The 14,171-nt window shown below is 46.5% G+C and overlaps 1 protein-coding gene across 14 annotated transcripts in view; it reads left to right on the forward strand.

Annotated features, from left to right (window-relative positions):
• The window catches only part of CALD1 (caldesmon 1), a 265,740-nt gene extending 252,951 nt beyond the window's left edge, over positions 1–12,789 (forward strand). For 7 of the 14 annotated variants that reach the window (XM_068141855.1, XM_068141858.1, XM_068141865.1 and 4 more), the window contains 7 exons: positions 2,480–2,523; positions 2,638–2,716; positions 4,337–4,477; positions 5,252–5,347; positions 9,126–9,203; positions 9,893–9,926; positions 10,948–12,789. In XM_068141855.1, the coding sequence (XP_067997956.1) occupies positions 2,480–2,523; positions 2,638–2,716; positions 4,337–4,477; positions 5,252–5,347; positions 9,126–9,203; positions 9,893–9,926; positions 10,948–10,979 (504 nt within the window). In that variant the 3' untranslated portion in view covers positions 10,980–12,789. The remainder of the gene's footprint in view (positions 1–2,479; positions 2,524–2,637; positions 2,717–4,336; positions 4,478–5,251; positions 5,348–9,125; positions 9,204–9,892; positions 9,927–10,947) is intronic. The other 7 variants (XM_068141859.1, XM_068141861.1, XM_068141867.1 and 4 more) reach the window with 3 other exon arrangements.
• Positions 12,790–14,171: the final 1,382 nt, after the last annotated feature.

Consider the following 14,171-nt stretch of genomic DNA (forward strand, 5'->3'; position numbering starts at 1 on the left):
CGGCCTAACCAGAGCAGAGTACAGGGGCACTATGTCCTCCCTGCTCCTGCTGGCCACACTATTCCTAATGCAGGCCAGGATGCTATTGGCCCTCTGGCCACCTGGGCACACTGCTGGCTCATATTCAGGTGGCTGTCGATCAGCACACCCAGGTCCCTCTCTGTTTGGGAGCTCTCCAACCACTCCGACCCCAGCCTATAGCTCTGTGTCCTGCAAAACCATGCATGAGACAGGGAATGTGGCTGAGCTCCAGACCTGGCCTAGCCTGATACCTCAGCTCAGAAAAACTTGATTAAATTTGCTGTCTCAAGAGATACTTATTTCTGTGGAAGATAGGAGGGAATTTGACAGAGATTTTGTGATTATCAACCCCTTTCATAAGATGAACTTTTCTCATTTTCTCCTTCCTGTATTGGAGGTTTATTCTCTTGTAACCAATGAGGCACTGAAGTAATATGCAGTATGCAAATGTTAATGCAGAAGATGTATCACAGGCTCACAGGATGTTAGGGTTTGGGAGGGACCTCTGGAGACCTTGGAGTCCAAATCCCCTGCCAGAGCAGGACCAGAGAATCCAGCACAGGTCACACAGACCACCCACACATCCAGACAGGGCTAGAAATGCTCTAGAGAAGGAGACCCCACAACCTCTCTGGGCAGCCTGTTCCAGTGCTCTGTGACCCTTACAGTAAAGAAGTTCTTCCTCATGTTGAGGTGGAACCTCCTGTGCTGGAGTTTCCATCCATTGCCCCTTGTCCTATCCCAGGGCACAAGTGAGCAGAGGCTGTCCCTGTCCCTTCCTTCCTGACCCCCAGCCCTCAGATATTTATAGACATTGATTAGATTCCCCTCCCAGCCATCTCTTCTCCAGGCTAAACAGTGCCAGGTCTCCTCATCAGGCAGTGCTCCAGTCCTTTCATCATCCTTGTAGTCCTACATTGGACTCTCTCAAGCAGATCCCTGTCCCTCTTGAACTGGGGAGCCCAAAACTGGATGCAAAATTCCAGGGTAGAGTAGAGGGGGAGGAAAACCTCCTTGGATCTGCTGGATACACTCTGCTGAATACACTCCAGGATCCCATTGGCTCTTGGCCACAAGGGCACATTATTGTCCACCTTTATATATCGATATATCTGTATATCTATATCATCTCTATCTATCTCTATTTATCTCTATATCATTTATATCTATATCTATATCGTTTATATGTAGATATATATAGATAGACATAGATATATCATAGTATCATAGTATCAGTGAGGGTTGGAAGGGACCACAAAGATCACCTAGTTCCAGCCCCCCTGCCATGGGCAGGGACACCCCACACTAGATCAGGCTGCCCAGAGCCTCATCCAGCCTGGGCTTAAACACCTCCAGGGACTGGGCCTCGACCACCTCCCTGGACAACCCATTCCAGGGCTTCACCACTCTCATGGGGAAGAACCTCCTCCTCACATCTAGCCTGAATCTCCCCACCTCCAGCTTCATTCCATTCCCCCTAGTCCTATCACTACCTGAGATCCTGAGCAGTCCTTCCCCAGCCTTCCTGTAGCCCCCTTCAGATACAATGAGGTCACCTTGGAGCCTTCTCTTCTCCAGACTGAACAGCCCCAACTCCTTCAGTCTGTCCTCATAGGAGAGGTGCTCCAGCCCTCTGATCATCCTCCTGGCCCTTCTCTGGACACCTTCCAGCACCTCCAGATCCCTCTTGGAATAGGGGCTCCAGAACTGGAGGCAGTACTCCAGGTGGGGTCTCACCAGAGCTGAGTAGAGGGGGAGGATCACCTCCCTTGCCCTGCTGGCCACACTTCTCCTGATGCAGCCCAGGATCTGATTTGCTTTCTGGGCTGCAAGTACACATTGAGAGCTCCTGTTGAGCTTCTTGTCCACCAGCACCCCCAAATCTCTCTCCTCAGGGCTGCTTTCCAGCGAGTCCCTGCCCAGCCTGGATTTGTGCCTGGGATTGCCTCGACCCAGATGCAGGACCCTGCCCTTGCTCTTGTTGAACCTCATGAGGTTGGCTTGTGCCCACCTCTCCAGCCTGTCCAGGTCCCTCTGGATGGCCTCCCTTCCCTCCAGCCTGTCTGCTGCACCACACAGCTTGGTGTCATCAGCAAACTTGCTGAGGGTGCACTGAATGCCACTGTCCATGTCACCCACAAAGGTGTTGAACAAGACAGGACTAGGATTGATCCCTGAGGGACTCCACTTGTCCCTGGCCTCCAGTGACAAGCGGAGTATATATCTCTATCTATCTAGATATATATCTCTATATATCTGTATCTATCTATGTACGTAGCTCTGCGGCATAATATGACAGCTCCTATGAAACCTCTGTGTGTGTCTGTGGTGAATCCTGTGGGGATGAACCTCTTTCAGACTGATCTTTTGTTATTTATAATGACATTTTAGCCTGGCCTAGTACAGGCCACCTTTTCATTAGCCTTAATCTCATGGCTTCTGTTTCTCTCTTTTCTAGATAGAGGAGCGAGCAGAGTTTTTGAACAAATCAGCTCAGAAGAGGTAAAGCAATGAAGCAGTGGGTTCAGTCAAAGCAGCAGTGCTTAGCTGGAGGGAATAATAATTAATTTCTCTTTCTTTTTTGTTTTCTCTCTTTGTTTTTGCTACTCCCTCCAGTGGTATGAAACCCTCCCACACAACAGCGGTTGTCTCCAAGATTGACAGCAGACTTGAGCAATACACAAGTGCAATAGAGGTAAGTTAATTGCAGGTCACCAGTGCTCTACTGACAAAGGGCTTTGGGGACTTGAACCAGCCCTATGGTTTGCCATTCAAGAATCGCAGGGATTTCGGGTCACAGACTCTTTTTCAATCATATTTTGTTTTAATGTAACTTCAGTGACAAATTGCCTGAGGCACCTCTATAGCCAACATGTTGACTTATATCTAAGCAACCCCCCCCACATTCATGTCTTCCCTTTCATGCTACACTCTGCTCTGCTATGTAAGCTTGAAGTAGCCCTTGAAGGAGCAGGCATCTCTTGAGTGACAGCTGCACCCTCTTCTCAGCTGAGGAAAGCATCATTAGCAGAGTGCTGAGAGTCATCCTGGGGTTGGTCTCTTCTCCCTGGAAACCAGCATCAGAACAAGAGGACACAGTCTCAAGCTGTGCCAGGGGGGACTGGATGTTAGGAGGAAATTCTACAGAGAGAGAGTGATTGCCCATTGGAATGGGCTGCCCAGGGAGGTGGTGGAGTCACCATCATTGGAGGGGTTTAGGAGGACATTGGGTGGGGTGCTTGGTGCCATGGTTTAGTTGATTAGATGGTGTTGGATGATAGGTTGGATTTGATGATCTTGAAGGTCTCTTCCAACCTGGTCTGGTCTATTCTATTCTATTCTATTCTATTCTATTCTATTCTATTCTATTCTATTCTATTCCATTCCATTCCATTCCATTCCATTCCATTCCATTCCATTCCATTCCATTCCATTGTATGCCATTCCATTCCATTCTATTCCATTCCACTCCATTCCATTCCACTCCACTCCATTCCACTCCATTCCATTCCATTCCATTCCATTCCATTCCATTCCATTCCATTCCATTCCATTCCACTCCACTCCATTCCATTCCATTCCATTCCACTCCACTCCATTCCACTCCACTCCATTCCATTCCATTCCATTCCATTCCATTCCATTCCATTCCATTCCATTCCATTCCATCCCCAGCAAAACTGACTCAGCAGCTCACACAGGGGAGAGAGGAACTCAGTCTGTGTTGCTGGCTGCCACTTCAGAGGGAAATTCCTTGGCAGAGAGATGCACTTTAGTGAACCAGGCAGTTAAGCAGTGGCAAAGGAAGAACAAACAAAACAAAAACGTGAAACCTCACCCCAGGTGATTTTGACAAGTAGTGGCTAATAATGTGCCTTGAATCCAGAACTGAGGGCTTTTGCTTGTCATAGTCTTAGGGAAAAGAAAGGAAAAACAAAAAGAAAGAAGAAAAAGGTTTTCCTTTTGTTTTGCCTTTTCTTTTTTTTTCTTTAAGTTGATTTTTAAAAATATTTAAGCTGAATTTTTTTTGATAAATCAGTCTTGGAAAAGTTGTGTGCAGAGCTGTTTGCCATTAGCTTTAAAAGAAAGCCCCAAAAGTGTAGATTTCATAGCTGGTCATGTCGAGGGTGCAACTGCAAATTAAAAGGAGGAGAGTCTTAGCGGCACCTTTGGAGCTGGCAACTCCTTTCCATCTTTGCATGATCATTGCTAGAGCCTCTTACAGCTGTTCCATTCCATAGCACTGCTCCAACTGTCCAAGTGCCCTGCAACTCCAGCTCTTATTGCTAAACATCACTGGGCCTCAATTCTTCAGCAGGGCACAAAGGCTTCAAGACCAGCGAGGGCTGGAGCCTCCGACCTTCACGTCCCGGCCGAGGGTGTCCGTAACATCAAGAGCATGTGGGAGAAAGGGAATGTTTTCTCATCACCCTCTGGGACAGGAACACCAAATAAGGTATGTATCCTTGCCTTCCAGGTTCCCATGATTCAGCCTAGCTGCTTTTGTTGACAAGGCCAATGGCATCCTGGCCAGTTATCAGGAATGGTGTGGCCAGCAGGAGCAAGGAGGTCATTCTGTCCTGTACTCAGCACTGGTTAGGCCACACCTTGAGTCCTGTGTCCAGTTCTGAGCCCCTCAGCTTAAGAAGGACATTGAGACACTTGAACATGTCCAGAGAAGGGCAATGAGGCTGGGGAGAGGTCTGGAGCACAGCCCTGTGAGGAGAGGCTGCGGGAGCTGGGGTTGCTTAGCCTGGAGAAGAGGAGGCTCAGGGGAGACCTTCTTGCTGTCTACAACTACCTGAAGGGAGGTTGTAGCCAGGAGGGGGTTGTTCTCTTCTCCCAGGCAAGTGGAGGTAAGGAGAAAGTTCTTCCCAGAAAGAGTAATTGGCCATTGGGATGTGCTGCCCAGGGAGGTGGTGGAGTCACCATCCCTGGAGGTGTTCAAGAGGGGATTGGATGTGGCACTTGAAGCCATGGTTTAGTTAGTCATGAGGTGCTGGGTGACAGGTTGGACTCAATGATCTCTGAGGTCTTTTCCAACCTGGTTGATTCTGTGATTCTGCAGGAGAGCTACAGAGCACACAGAACGATTATGAGCCAGCCATAGCCTCTGTGAGGACCTCTGTATTGTATTTTGGTTGTTGTTTTGTTTTGGTTTAGTCTAAATGGTGGAAAATATAGCAAAAGCTATTCTAAAAGTCTTCTGACTAGATTTATCATTTTGCAGGAGACTGCTGGGCTGAAGGTTGGTGTTTCCAGTCGTATCAATGAGTGGTTAACCAAGACCCCAGAGAGCAACAAGTCACCTGCTCCAAAACCTTCTGTAAGTATCAATAGTTGGGTTCTCTCCTGGGGCAGAGGTGGTGACAGTGCTTCCTCACTCAACTGATGGTCTTTTGAGGAATGTTGCTGCATGACAGAGCAAGAGGAAATGGCCTCAAGTTGCTTCTGTGGAGGTTTAGGTTGGATACTGAGAAAACTTTCTTTATTGACAGGGTTATAAAGTGCTGGAACAGGCTGCCTAGGGAAAGTGATTGAATTAACATCCTTGGAAGTATTTAAAGACATATAGATGTGGCACTTAGTGACATGTTTAAGTGATGGGCTTGGCAGTGCTAGGTTAATGGTTGGACTCAATAATCTTAAGGGTCTTTTCTGACTTAAACTACTCTCTGATTCTCAACCCTCTCTTGGAAGTTCACAGAGAGCCTCTGGCTACTTAAGCCTGGGTAGTCAGCAAGGGGGAAGATGAAACAGATCAGCTCTCACACTTCAATTTTAGAGTGCTTTAAAAAGACAGTGCTCAGAGGATCACTTCTCTGGTAGAGAGGGACATTAATCTACCACCTGTGAAAGGCCTAACATTAATTTAGATGTTGTCAGCCACAGGTCTTAGAAGAAATAATTATGCTTTGGCTCTTGCCCTGTAAAAAAAAATCTTCCAAATGTATTTTTAACCACAACTGAAATACTTTAATCCTTTAAGAGTCTAAATGTCATTTCTGTTGAAGGCCCTTTAACATGCCCATTGCTTCAACAAGAATCAGAGCAGAACATGATATGAAAGTAATAAGCTGGGAGTGTGGGAAGCAGCATTGTGGATGTGGGAAGGAGCAGAAACAGGTAACTGTGGAGTGGAGAACAGCAGGGATGAGCAACTGGAGCTGTTAAGTGTCCATATTGAAGAAAGGCATCACTTGTGGTCTTAAAGATTCAATTTGGGGATTTTATTAAAGAACAAACTCCTTGCCATACCCTTGTGTGGCTTCTTTCCCCCAGTCCACTTGCCCTTTGTAAAAGGTGTAGCCTTAAAAGTACTTTCTGAATTCATGCTCTCATTTGTCCCAAAGAGAAGGCTGCAATTTGCTGTCCCTAGTGTCAGTTTTTGTTGGTGACATAGATGGAGACTGTGTCCTTGTGGACATGAACACAACAATAAAATAAGTCATTGTGGTCACTGTAATTGATCATAGCTGCTGAGAAACAGCAAGCAATCTGCCTGGAGATTTCCCTGTCTTTCTTTCAAGTTGCATCTTTTAGATCACATAAAGCTAACCTCTTGTTTTCCCTTCAGCCAACTGTTTCTACCTGTGTCTTACCTTCCCTCTTTCTCAATAGATTCTTCTTTCTGCTTTCAATATCTCTGCTTGAAGGAACCTGCCCTGCTATTCCTCTTCTTTGAGGGTCTGTTTGCTAAGCTGGTCAGGTAAACCTGTTTATAATTGGCTGTGAAGAATGATGTACACCTGAAATGTGGCAGCTCTCCCTTGTATTTTTTTGGGTGGTGGGGTTTGTTTTGGTTGGTGGGGTTTGTTTTGGTTGGTGGGGTTTGTTTTGGTTGGTTGGTTTTTCAGCAGTTTAAATCTAAAGAAAACCTAGAATTTTGTCATTTGCAAGTAACTTCCCATCCATCCCTCACAATTCACCAAAATGGTCTCTGGACATGACACCTTAACATGTCCTGAGAAAGGCAGTGATGCTAGTGAGAGATCTGGAGCACAAGCCCTATGAGGAGAGGCTGAGGGAGCTGGGGTTGCTTAGCCTGCAGAAGAGGAGGCTTAGGGGAGACCTTACTGCTTTCTACAACTACCTGAAGGGAGCTTGTAGCCATTTGGGGGTTGGTCTCTTCTCCTAGGCAAACAGCACCAGAACAAGAGGACACAGTCTCAAGCTGTGCCAGGGGAGGTTTAGGCTGGAGGTGAGGAGAAAGTTCTTCCCAGAAAGAGAGATTGGCCATTGGAATGTGCTGCCCAGGGAGGTGGTGGAGTCACCATCACTGGAAGTGCTTAAAAAGAGACTGGATGAGGCACTTAGTGCCATGGTTTAATTGATTAGATGGTGTTGGGTGATAGGTTGGACTTGATTATCTTGAAGGTCTTTTCCAACCTGGTTAATTCTGTATTCTGTAACTCCCTGAAGGGAGGTTGTAGCCAGGTGGGGGTTGGTCTCTTCTCCCAGTCAACCAGCACCAGAACAAGAGGACACAGTCTCAAGCTGTGCCAGAGGAAGTTTAGTCTGGAGGTGAGGAGAAAGTTCTTCCCAGAAAGAGCGACTGGCCATTGGCATGTGCTGCCCAGGGAGGTGGTGGAGTCACCATCCCTGGAGGTGTTCATAAAAGGGTTGGACGTGGCCCTTGAAGCCATGGTTTAGTAGTCATGAGGTGTTGGGTGCTAGGTTGGACTTGATGATCTCTGAGGTCTTTTCCAACCTCATGGATTCTATGATTCTAATATGTGCATTGCTGCTACCTTAGCATATGTCATCTTGATTTGTAGTCCTGCTTTTTCTCCAAGAGGCATCTTGGAAACTTTTGGGCTTTGCTAAAATTTCCACATAGACTAATTTTCAGAGGATATTATTAGTTTTTAATGACTTTGCTTTGCTTGGGTTTGGTAGGGTTTTTCTCTATCAGGCTAGTCATTGGTACATGTTAAGGGCTTAAAGAATGCAAGGGAAATACAAATGGATATGAATGACTCTGCAATGTTAAATCCTGAAGGCTATATTTAAGATTGCAGAGGAGAATCTGCTTTTGTTTTAGTGAAACATTTTGTTTCTGATCTAAAATGACCAAGGCAAAGTACTTTTGAATTTTTCCCTCATAGAAATCCTCCTTCTGAAGAAAATCTTTTTCTTCTACACAAATTGAAACTCTTTTCTTTTAAAAACCTGATAGTCTGGCACCTTTCCACTGCACTCTCTAGGATGAACATAATATGTTATGGTCAGTCTGTGCAATACTAAACAGGAGCAGCAAGACTGGGTTTGGTCATAAAAGCATGTGTATGCATGGAGTCATTGCTAGATAATTGATAAACAATTGATAGACAACATAATATTTACCACTGGTGGATGTTGCACAATTTTTCTTATGAGAAAGCTGCATTTAACAACTTGTATTAAAAAAACCCAAAACAACAAAGGGAGTGGGAATGTGCTCTTGTGGCCAAGAAGGCCAGTGCCCTTCTGGGGTGGATTAGAAGGGCTGTGGTTAGTAGGTCAAGAGAGGTTCTCCTCCCCCTCTGCTCTGCCCTGGTGAGGCCACATCTGGGATATTATGGCCAGTTCTGGGCCCCTCAGCTCAAGAAGGACCTCAGGGAACTGCTTGAAAGAGTCCAGCACAGAGCCACAGAAATGATGGAGTGGAACATCTTGTAAGGAGAGACTGAGGGAGCTGAGGGCTCTTTAGCTTGGGGAGGAGGAGACTGCAGGTGACTTCATTCATGTTTGTACAGATGTGCAGGGTGAGTGCCCAGAGGATGGAGCCAGGCTCTTCTGGGTGATGCCCAATGACACCACAAGGGGCAGTGGTGGATGTTGAGGCATAGGAAGTTCCATGGATGCAGGAGGAAGATTTTTTTCCCTGTGAGGGTGGCAGAACACTGGCACAGGCTGCCCAGGGGGGTTGTGGAGTCTCCCTCTCTGGAGATATTCAAGACCTGCCTGAATGTATTTCCATGTGATCTGCTCTAGATGATGCTGCTCTGGCAGGGGGGTTGGGCTGGATGATCCTTTGAGGTCCCTTCCAGCCTCTAACATTCAGTGATTCTGTGAAACCTGATCTAATGCTTCTGTTCTCTGGCATTAATTTCAAAATGCAGGATTTAAAACCAGGAGATGTCTCTGGCAAACGTAACCTCTGGGAGAAGCAGTCAGTTGAGAAGCCAGCTGCTTCTAAGGTAACAACACTTCAGTGCACTGTTCAAAGCACAGTACCTCTGTGGGAGGCTTTCTGTGGGGAAGGTGCTGCTTGCTTTCACGTGGTCAGTCAGTTGGAATTAGACCTGTACAGGTCTTTTATTACTAACCTGCCTTTTCATCCATAAAACAGGAAGGCTGGGGAAGGACTTCTCAGGATCTCAGGTAGTGATAGGACTAGGGGGAATGGAAGGAAGCTGGAGGTGGGGAGATTCAGGCTAGATGTGAGGAGGAGGTTCTTCACCATGAGAGTGGTGAGACCCTGGAATGGGTTGTCCAGGGAGGTGGTCGAGGCCCCGTCCCTGGAGGTGTTTAAGCCCAGGCTGGATGAGGCTCTGGGCAGCCTGATGTAGTGTGGGGTGTCCCTGCCCATGGCAGGGGGGTTGGAACTAGATGATCCTTGTGGTCCCTTCCCACCCTGAATGAAACTATGATACTATGAAACTATGAAAAGAAAGTACAGTGAGGCAGAGAAAGCCACGGGCAGGATGTAACTTCTGTATCTCTACATGACAGAGCTGTGTTGTGCATGGAGGCTTGTGTTGTACCTCTGTCCTTTGCATGGAGTTGTTGTTTGTGGGTGGTTGGGGTTTTTTTTTTCCCATGTTATAAATACCTATTTTTTTCCCATATTCAACTTTAATAATGGGTTATAACTTTTTTCAAACAGGTTTCAGCTATGGGGAAGAAATCAGAGACTAATGGTAAGTTATTCTAATACTATACCTGCACATTAGATAGAACTATTGCTGCATTTTCACATTGGCACATCCACAGCAGGCAGTTCTACAGCTGTTGATGTTGATACTCCAAACCCCACACATTCTTTTTTCCTTTACCTTTCAAAAGCTCCATTGAAATGTCATAAAAAACATGAATGTTTGGGAAATAAAACAGAAATGGAAGATTTCAGTACTGCAGAGAAGGAGCCTTGCATCTGATCTTAAAATGGTGCCATTAAGTAATGGTTTAGCCTGTTGAAAACTCATCAGTGTTTGTCAAAAAAATCCTTTGGCTGGGTGTGAGTCTCATGTGCAGTCACCCCTGTGTGGCTGGGGAGAGTACAGCTCCCTGGTGCTTCTGGATGGGGAGCTCCTGAGCTTCCCTTGAGCTGCTTGGTGGGGCTGCCAGATATGAGAGAGATGAGGACAGGCTGAGAGCATTGGGGTTATTCAGTCTGGAGAAGAAAAGGCTCTGAGGGTAGATCTGATTGTGGCCTTCCAATACCTGAAGGGGGCTACAAGAAAGCTGGGAAGGGACTTTTTAGGATGTTGGGTAGTGATAGGCCTAGGGGGAATGGGTCCAAGCTAGAGGAGGGGAGATTCAGATTGGATGTTAGGAAGAAGTTCTTCCACCTGAAGGTGGTGAGACACTGGAACAGGCTGCCCAGGGAGGTGGTGGAAGCCTCCTGCCTGGAGGTTTCTAAGGCCAGGCTGGCTGTGGCTGTGAGCAACCTGCTGTAGTGTGAGGTGTCCCTGCCCATGTCAGGAGGAGTTGGAACTGGCTGATCCTCGAGGTCCCTTCCAACCCTGACAGTTCTGTGATTGCGTGAAGTGCTGCTTGTCTTGTTGAAGACCACCTCTGAGCAATCCTAGTAGAGCAGAAGAGCATCCAGCTTGCGTCCTGCCTTCTTATCTTCTGTGTGTTAAGCTAGAGTCATGCCTCCTCTGTTTTAGGGATGCATTGGGGCTATTTCAAGCCATCTTTAATCTTTCTCTTTCTCAGCAGGTTTGAGACAACTTGAGAAAGAACCGTAGAAGGCCACTACAGAAGCTGGACCACTTGGCTGGGGGGGGGGGGTGGGGAGGGGAAGAAAAAAAGACTTAGAAAAAAAAAAGGAAAAAAAAAGAGGGAAAAAAAGTGCTAAATTGTTCCTTTTATTTTTATGTTTATTTACCAAAATGTCTTTTTTTTTGTTGTTTTTGTTTCATTATCCCAGTTAAACCCATGTATATTAGCACTGTATTTAATAATCAGTCTAGACATTCATCATCATAGTACTGCCTTTGCACAAGAGCCTTTATTCCTACCAAACCCCATGCTGTGAAACAGAAGAGACTCTCCTACTGCGAGCCAGAGCCAGCCATGGCTCTGAAGAGCGATTTCAGCTGGCATAAGAGGTCAACCCAAGACACATGCAAAAGGGAGTTGCTTTAAGAAAGGTGTGCAGTAAACCCTTGGTTAACACAGAAGCCCTTTCTTTCTGCACTTTAGACAAAGGCATGGAAGAAATCTCTTTAGCTGACAATGTAATATTTTCTGTGAGTTGCCCATGTCATGAGAAATACTGCAGCAATAGCCCTGTTTTGTTTGGTTTCTTTGATTTATGTAGGATTATTTTTAAGTACCAATTTTGGGTTTCTTTTTTTTTTGTTTTCCATACTAGTTTAAGTTAATACCTAAACCTGGATGATTATGTTAGCTGACAGTGGTACTGGTATTTCCTTTCTTTTGTTCTTAGAGACTAGGAGTTGAATGCAATTTAGAGTATCTATACACACACAATAGCTTTTACAAAGTTTAGCCTGGAGGCACTACTAATGGTAGAACGCTTGAAGCATTATATTTAGTGGTAAACAACACATAACTAGCTGAGATCACAGCTTTTCAAACAAACAAACCAACCAAACCACAAAGACAAGAACCCACACACTTGCCTGTAGTAAGGTTTCATGATTGCCATTAGAGGTGTGGTGAGATTAAGTATTAAAAAGAAAGAAATTCAAGTTTAAATGTCAGTTGCCCAAGAGTGGGTAAATAAAAAGAAAGTATAGTTTTTAAAAGAGGAAAAGGTAAGGGGATAGAGGGTCAAAAATAGGTCACTTGTATAAAAACCTTGTAGTTTAATTTATATAAAACTACCATAGTTAAAAAGGACAGAAAAAAAAAAAACCCCACCAAAACAACAGCCAAAGCGAAAAGCTGAACAAAGTTGGAGGTTGTTTCAAATGACTGCTCACTAAATCTTGCCACCCAGTGGGGCCGTGCACTTAAGCCCACCTGAAAGGTAGTAAATCTCTCCTTATAGTGCTTCTTTGTAACTCACTCTCCCTCATATCTTATCTACAGATGGTTTCATTTGTATATAGTAAACACATGGCTAGAAGGCTTCAGCTTGGTTTGACTTTACATGCCATACAGGTTAGCATTTGCATCCTACAGTGTATGGGTGGCATAAACTGAGCCACTGAAGCAGCCTCTGAGCACGCTGCAAACAGCTCTGGTGTGCGTTGAACTGCCAGGATCCTCCTCTTCACCACCTCCATCTCTGACAGCATCTGACTTCTTCCTAAAGAAGGGTAATGTTATCTATTCAGCCCAAAAATGGACTCCCCTGCTTGGCTGAAACATCCTGTTTCCATACAGAGATGCACATGGTTATCTGTAGGGGGTGAAACTGTGCCTGACATTGTCTGTGAGTTGTCCTGGTTTTTGTCTGGGGGGTGGGTTTGTAAACGCACCTCTGAGTCTTTCAAATACATCCAATAGCTGCAATAAAAAACCTGATTTGCTCAAACAATGTATTCTGAAACTGCATCCACAATAAATGGAATATTTCCATCAGCAGCCCCCTGTTTGTTACTGAGTAGGGATGAACCAGCTCCATCCGGGAGAGGAATTGTGCCAAGGCCACAGCTGCAAAGAAGCTCAAAGGATGTGTCACCTGATGTGCTAATTCTTCCCAGAAAGAGTAATCAGCCATTGGGATGTGCTGCCCAGGGAGGTGGTGGAGTCACTGTGCCTGGAGGTGTTCAAAAAGGGATTAGCCGTGGCACATCATAGTATCACCAAGGTTAGAAGAGACCTCAAAGATCATCGAGTCCAACCTGTCACCACAGACCTCATGACTAGACCATGGCACCAAGTGCCACATCCAATCCCCTCTTGAACACCTCCAGGGACAGCGACTCCACCACGTCCTTGGGCAGCACATCCCAGTGACAACGACTCTGTCAGTGAAGAACTTTCTCCTCACCTCCAGCCTAAACTTCCCCTGGTGCAACTTGAGACTCTGTGCTCTTGTTCTGGTGCTGGTTGCCTGGGAGAAGAGACCTTCCTGGCTACAACCTCCTTTCAAGTAGTTGTAGAGAGCAATGAGGTCACCCCTGAGCCTCCTCTTCTCCAGGCTAAACAATGCCAGCTCCCTCAGCCTCTCCTCACAGGGCTGTCCTCAAGGCCTCTCCCCAGCATTGTTGTCCTTCTCTGGACATGTTCAAGTGTCTCAATGTCCTTCCTAAACTGAGGGGCCCAGAACTGGACACAGGACTCAAGGTGTGGCCTAACCAATGCAGAGTACAGGAGCACAATGACCTCCCTGCTCCTGCTGGCCACACTATTGCTAATGAAGGCCAGGATGCCATTGGCCCTCTTGGCCACCTGGGGACACTGCTGCCTCACGTTTAGCTGGCAGTCAATCAGCACCCCCAGGTCCCTCTCTGTTTGGGAGCTCTCCAGCCACTCTGACCAGCTCTGCATGGGGTTGCCGTAGCCAAACTGCAGCCCCTGGCACTTGGATTTGTTGAATGCCATCATATTGGACTCTGCCCGTCTGTCCAGTCGGTTGAGGAAAAGGCAGAGATACTTAACACCTTCTTTGCCTCAATTTTTACTAGAAGGACAGAACATCTTCCTGACAGCTGGCCTGCAGAGCTGGCAGAAGGAGCCAGGGAGCTGCATAGTTTCCCTATGTTCCATGAGGAGGTGATTGGAACTCTCCTTAGCAGCTTGGATCCCCACCAGTCCATGGGACCAGATGGGATCCATCCTAGGGTGCTGAGGGAGCTGTCAGAGGAGCTGGCCAAGCCACTATCCATCATTTTTCAGCAGTCCTGGCTCACTGGCAAGGTTCCAGAGGACTGGAAGCTGGCCAACGTGGTGCCCACCCACAAGAAGGGCCGGTTGGATGAGCCAGGGAATTATAGGCCTGACAGCCTGACCTCAGTGCCAGG

Source organism: Melanerpes formicivorus, unplaced genomic scaffold (assembly GCF_026170545.1).
Source record: "Melanerpes formicivorus ecotype bairdi unplaced genomic scaffold, bMelFor1.0.p_v2 SCAF_8, whole genome shotgun sequence".
NCBI lineage: Eukaryota > Metazoa > Chordata > Aves > Piciformes > Picidae > Melanerpes > Melanerpes formicivorus.